The sequence below is a fragment of the Balaenoptera musculus genome, chromosome 19 (assembly GCF_009873245.2).
Source record: "Balaenoptera musculus isolate JJ_BM4_2016_0621 chromosome 19, mBalMus1.pri.v3, whole genome shotgun sequence".
In the NCBI taxonomy this organism is placed as follows: domain Eukaryota; kingdom Metazoa; phylum Chordata; class Mammalia; order Artiodactyla; family Balaenopteridae; genus Balaenoptera; species Balaenoptera musculus.
Window position 1 is genome coordinate 14594439 of NC_045803.1, and position 6000 is coordinate 14600438.

General features: G+C 55.2%; 1 protein-coding gene across 2 annotated transcripts; it reads right to left on the bottom strand.

Annotated features, from left to right (window-relative positions):
- Positions 1–681: 681 nt before the first annotated feature.
- FAM98C (family with sequence similarity 98 member C) lies at positions 682–3913 on the bottom strand. 2 transcript variants are annotated; one of them, XM_036834658.1, is made up of 8 exons: positions 3798–3913; positions 3543–3691; positions 3329–3463; positions 2669–2874; positions 2355–2432; positions 2155–2271; positions 1578–1745; positions 682–1023 (listed from the first exon to the last, which is right to left on the bottom strand). In XM_036834658.1, the coding sequence occupies exons 1-8, from the start codon at positions 3860–3862 to the stop codon at positions 883–885; spliced, it is 1059 nt and encodes a 352-aa protein (XP_036690553.1). In that variant the 5' UTR covers positions 3863–3913; the 3' UTR covers positions 682–882. The 2 variants fall into 2 exon arrangements, with proteins under 2 accessions (XP_036690553.1, XP_036690552.1); XM_036834657.1 differs by having other exon boundaries at positions 682–1077.
- Between the last annotated feature and the right edge of the window lie 2087 nt (positions 3914–6000).

The following is a 6000-nucleotide window of genomic DNA, read 5'->3' on the forward strand; positions in this document are numbered from 1 at the left end:
TCCCAATCCTGCCTTCCTGCTTTATTTCTCTCCAAAGCCCTTTCCCCATCTGACAAACTAAACTTTCTTGTCTGCCCTTCCTCACCAGAAAGGTCAGCTCCGGGAGACCAGGGGTTATTATTATCTGTATCCCCAATGCCTAGCACAGGGCTGGCACATGGTGGGTACCTGACAGATGTTTGCCCAATGCCTGCATGTCTCCTCCCCCATGCCCATTGGGAGGGAAGGATGTTGCTGAAGAGAAAAGTGCTTTAAGGGCCAGAGCAGCAGGGGCCTGTTCAGACCCAGGGGACAGAGACCCCCTACCTTTCCTCAAACCTGAGCACCCCTGACCTGGCCCCCAAAGAGATAGGTCCTAGGGCTGTCATAAATTAAGTTTAGGACTTCCCTGGTGGCGCAGTGGTTAAGAATCCTCCTGCCAATGCAGGGGACATGGGTTCGATCCCTGACCTGGGAAGATCCCACATGCCGCGGGAGCAACTAAGCCCACGCGCCACAACTATTGAGCCTGCACTCTAGAGCCCACGAGCCACAACTACTGGGCCCGAGTGCCACAACTACGGAAGCCTGTGCACCTAGAGCCCATGCTCTGCAATAAGAGAAGCCACCGCAGTGAGAAGGCCACGCGCAGCAACAAAGACCTAACACAGCCAAAAATAAATAAATAAATTTTTAAAAATAAATTAATTAAATTTATTTTCCAGAGAACATGGTCCTTGGTATTTAATGGTAGATGGGGGGGGGGAGGACATTTGGGACCTCAGGAACAGGGGATATGGGGCTGGGGTGCCAGGTGCCAAGAGAAACCCTCACAGTGACTCCTCAGAGATTATCAACGTCAGCATCTCATGAAGGACCCCTCCCCCAACCACCAGTCCCCCTTTACTTCTTCTTCTTGCGGCCCCAGCACTGGCGGCCTGCCTTCTGCCCGCCTCTGTCCTCTCTTCTGCTCTGCCAGCTGGGCATGGGAGCCTCCAGCTCATTTGGGCGGCCCCCCCGGTCTGGAACGCTGCCCATAAGCACCTGAGAGGTGATTAGACTTGAGTTGCAGAGAAGAAAATATCTTGGACAAGGGGGCTAGAGAGCCAAGAGAACAGCATGAGGTTGAAAAAGGAAGGGCAGATGTTGGGACTTCCTTGGTGGCCCAGTGGTTAACACTCCTTACTCCCAATGCAGGCTAAATACGTAATCATTTGAACAGAGGGTAGTTTTGCTTTAAAAATGGTTAAAACCCAATACAACAGACAGGGTGAGTGGTGGGAGAGGATTCTAAGCCAAAGCAGGAGAGGTGGGCAGGGGCTCAGTAAATAGGTGGACTTTGTTCTGAAGGCACTGGGGAGCCATAGAAGGGTTTTGAGCTAGGGAGGGACATGGTCAGATGTTTGAGTTAGAAACATCCTTCTAACTGCCATGTGGAGGGGGCAGATTAGAGGTCGTGAGTCCAGAGGCCAGGAACCCAAGGAGAAGGCGAGAGCAGGAGCCCAGGCAGAAGAGGACAAGGTTTGTACAAGCAAAGGCTAAAAGGCCAGTTTGAAGGCCAAGGATGCTGGGGCCCTCCCCCATCCCCAGGTGCTCACCTTGTGGATAGCACAGCAGGTCCCTCGGCGGGCAGTCTTGCTGGTGGCTGGGACAAGGCGTGACAGGTCAGCTCGAGCAGCCAGGACGTGTGCAATGGAGACATCCGATTCTGGGGTCAGAGACTCTCGAATTGGGATCAGCACTGCCTTCATGGCCTCTCCTTGGGCCTAGTGGGTAGGGGTAGACATGGAGAACGTGCCCACGAGACCTCCCCAGATGGGATGGGTAATCTTGAAAGCATCTCTTCCCGACTCAGGGCCTCACTTCCCACATCTTTTTTCTTTTTTAATATTTCATTACGTTTTTTGTTTGCTTTATCGAAGTATAGTTGATTTACAATGTTGTGCGCTTCCCACATCTTTTAATAAGGAGTATTGCTCTAAATACACTCCCAGCTCAGACCAGGGAATTCTAGAATGCCCTGGGGGCCCTGAGATTCCAGACCCCAAAACCTCACAAGATTCTAAAATGTCCTGGGCCTTCGAACCAGCAAGAGGGTCATATCCCTGACCCTCATTTCTCCTCCCTGCAGCTGCAGCCCTCACAACTGCTCCTGCCTAGGTCTTCTGCCCACACCTCTGCCCGATCACTCCAGTGGAAAGCAGATGTTGTGAGGTCCAGGCGCTTGAGGAGGAGGCAGCGGCGGCAGCAGTACTGATCTCGCAGGCTTTGGGACAGAGACTCCAATGCTTCCTGGGGATAAAGGTCTCAGTCATGCCAGGGGTCCCCCTCACTCCCATCTCTGTTCACATACATACAGCCATACACAGCCTTACCCATCTGGGTGCATCCAGCGGGTAGCTGAGGAGGGGCTGCAGGGACCCTGCGGGCAGGGAAGGCAGCAGCTCCGCGATCTGATGAGAGAAGAAGGAGGCTGGGGTTGACTGGGCAGAGATCGGATAGACTCCTCCATGGACCCCAGTTCCCCACGACCCTGAGGACCCCGGCCATAGAACCAAGAATGGCAGTCACAGTTCTAGGAAACATCCGTGGCTGTGCACTCCTCCCAGAGCCACTTTTGAAGAGGGGGCTGTCCCCCCTACGAAGAGGGTGAGGTGACCCGGGTGCGGAGGGGACTCCAGCTCTCTACCTTGGCATGCAAGTCTCGAAGCAGCCGGCTGGCTGGGGTCCCCGGCATGGGTCTAGGCAGCCCCAGGGCTTGGAGAGTAAGGACCATTTCCTGGACCAGGCCAGATCCCTCCTCTGCCCCCTCCACACCAGACTGCTCAGGGCTGGGATCCAGACGGGATTGCAGGCGGAGGAGGCGAGCAGCCTGGACCTCTGAGCAGAGAAAGCCTACAAGTAGGGAAAAGGAGCAGTGCAATCAAGGAGGGCTGCCACCCCACCTACCGGGGTCAAAAAGTTCAAGCGGCTTCAAAACCTCCCGCCTCCTAGTTCCGCCCACCTAGAACCCTGCTTCTACCTCCAGAATAAGCCCCACTCACTTCGAGACCCAGCTCCCTCTGCAGATTTCAAACCCTGCCCACTTCCGAACCTCCTGTCCCGCTCCGTCTAACCCAACCCACGTGAGCTTCAAGACCCACCATCAAAATACTAACCCCGCCCATCGCAGAGCCCTTAGCTTAGCCCAGTGTTCGGACCCCACCCACCTCCGTCCGGTCCTCTCGCTCGTCTCAAAATTCTGGCCACGCCCCCTCGGGATCCCTGGCTCCACCTCAACGCGCAGAGCCCGCCCCCCTCGAGGCTGTAGCCTCGCCCCCTTCCGCATCCCGGCCAGCCCCCGGCTCACGCAGCAGACGCAGGCGCGCGCCGGACTCCCGCAGCGAGGCGGCGCAGTCCCCGCCGCAGAGCTCGCGGTCAGGGCAGTGCAACTCCCGCAACAGGCCGGCCAACTGTCGCAGGAATTCTTCCTCGGGAACAGGACCTGCCGGAGGCAGGAGATGTCAGGGCGTGGCGGCGCCACCCATGGCTCCAACACTCCCAGCCTCCCGCTACATGCGTACCGTCGCCGGCGCTCAGCGCCTCCGTGCCCTCCTCTCTCTGCCGCTCCAGGGCACCCAGAGTCGCCAGCTCCGCCGCCAGCCGCGCGCACAGAGCCCTGAAGTCTGGGCACGAGTTGCCCAGCGACGCCGCCCCCGGAAAACCCTCATACCTGCGGCGCGGCCGAGGCAGCGGGAGGGGGTGGGGGAGGTTAGTAGGAATTTCTGAGGGCAAACCTGCCCCTTCCTGCACCCCCAGCCACATCCCGCTCCCCTTACCCCAGCGCCAGCAGGTCCCGGGCCACCGCGGCCCACTCCCGCTCCTCCGCCTCCGCCCCCTCCATGAAAGTGTAGCCCCTTCGCCTGGCGCGCGCTCCCCCTGCCGGTCGGTGGGAAGCTCCGCCCTAGGAGTGGCGTGCGCACCCAGCCCCCGTAACTGACCAATCAGCCTCTTCATGCTAAGGGCCTTCGTCATTTCAATTGGTGCAGAAGGAGGCAGAACCCGCCCCCGGGCTCGCCTCGCTAGCCGAGCACTAGAGCGCCGCCCTTCGAGTAAGCAGTCAGGACACTGGAAAACCCCCTGGCTATGTAAATCCAAAGCGGGCGTTCTGGATCCCGGCTGTCGCGACAGACCAGCGGTGTCGCTACTGCTGCGACATAGAAGCAACTTCGGCTTCCTTTTCCTCAGCCTCCCTCAAACGCCCTCTGCTTTTAAAGCAACTTTGACCAAGTGTTGCTCTCCCAACTTCTCTCCAAGTCCAGAAACTTTCCCTCGTTTCCTACTTAGAGTTGGAATTCTGTCAGGGACCCAGGAATCCCAGCTACACACACACACACACACACACACACACACACACACACACACACACGAGTTAGTCCGTTGGACCTTCACCCCTCTGCCCCCCTGAGCCTTGGAGAGAGGGAGCAGGTGCAATATACCATGGTGATTAAGAGATTGCACCCTTGTCTGCAGGCAAAGGTTAGGATCTGACTCCACCATTCACCACCATTGTGTTCCTGCCAAATTTCTTCACATCTGTGTAATGAGGGTAATAACGCCTACATTTTACAGTTGTTTGTGAGGATTAGAGTCCTGTATGTAAGTGCTTAGCAGACATCTACGGGGTACTCAATTAAAAATGACTAACATATATTGAGCATTTCGTGTGTGCTACTGGGCTAAGTATCTTATCTCTATTTTATGGAAGAGAAAACTGTGATGCAGAGAGGATGAATCACATGAGAGAGTGAATGCATGGTGGTGCCAGGACTCCAAATTCAGATCTGATTCCAAAGTCCGTGCTTTTAACCACTTAATCTATTACTATTGTTATTACTGCTCTTGTTTTTGTAGCTGTTGTTAAAATTATTGTTTTAGGTTTACTCTCTTCCCGACTCTATCCTGGTCTCCTGTAGTTTCTATAGTTCTACTGGGAGTGGGAGTGAACTGGGAGTAGAGCCTCAGGGAAGAAAAGGGCCAGAACCTGTTCCTCCAGGGCAGAGCCTACCCTTAATCTGGTTCCTCCATAGTCCTGCGTACCCCAAGGCTGGGTACTCAGGGGGCATTTGTTGACCTTAATAAAATACTAAAAATTGATCAGGCCAAAGCCTTGGAGTCATAACCTTGACTCTACTCTTTATAGTGTACTCCGTATCTAAATTGGTGAACTTGACCATCAAAACAGATCCAGTATCTTGCCCACTTCTCCCCACCTCCACTGCTCTCACCCTCGTCCTGTGCACCACTGTCTCCCCTGGACCATCCCAGCAGCCTCCACCCTGTCTCTATGCCCCGTCCTCCCCGTATCTGTCCCCCCCCAGGCAGCCAATGGGAACCTATGAATACCTGAGTCAGGTTACATCCCTCCCATGCTTGGAGCCTTCCTGTAGCTCCACCTCACTCCGGGTGAGCAGAAAAGTCCATGCGGTAGCTTGCAAGGCCCCACAGATTCTCCCTGTCACCTTTCAGCCTTCATCTCCTATGCACCCTCCTCCTTGCTTCCCCCCCTCCAGCTCCCTTGATGTCCTTCAGACTCACCAGGCGTGCTCCTCCCTCAGGGCCTCGCACAACTGTCCCCTTTACCTGGAGTGCTCTTCCTGCAGACATCCACAAGACTCCCTCACCTCCTTCAGGGCTTCATTCAAATGCCAGCTCCTTAGTGGGGACTCCCTGACCACCCCGGCTACAACTGCCTGTATCCCCCATCTCCACTTTATTTTTTCTTTATAGTATGTATCATTTCTAACATGTTGTCTCCTTCACTATAAGGCTCATAAGTTCCTTGTGAGAAAGGATTTTGTCTCTTCTGGCCTCGTGGCTTGAGGGATCTTAGTTTCCCAACCAGGGATTGAAACTACACCCTTGGCAGTGAAAGCGATGTGAAGTCCTAACCACTGGACCGCCAGGGAATTCCCCAATTTTTGTCTGTTCTGTTCATTGCTTTATCCCCAGCACCTAGGGTGTCCAATAAAAAGGGTGTCC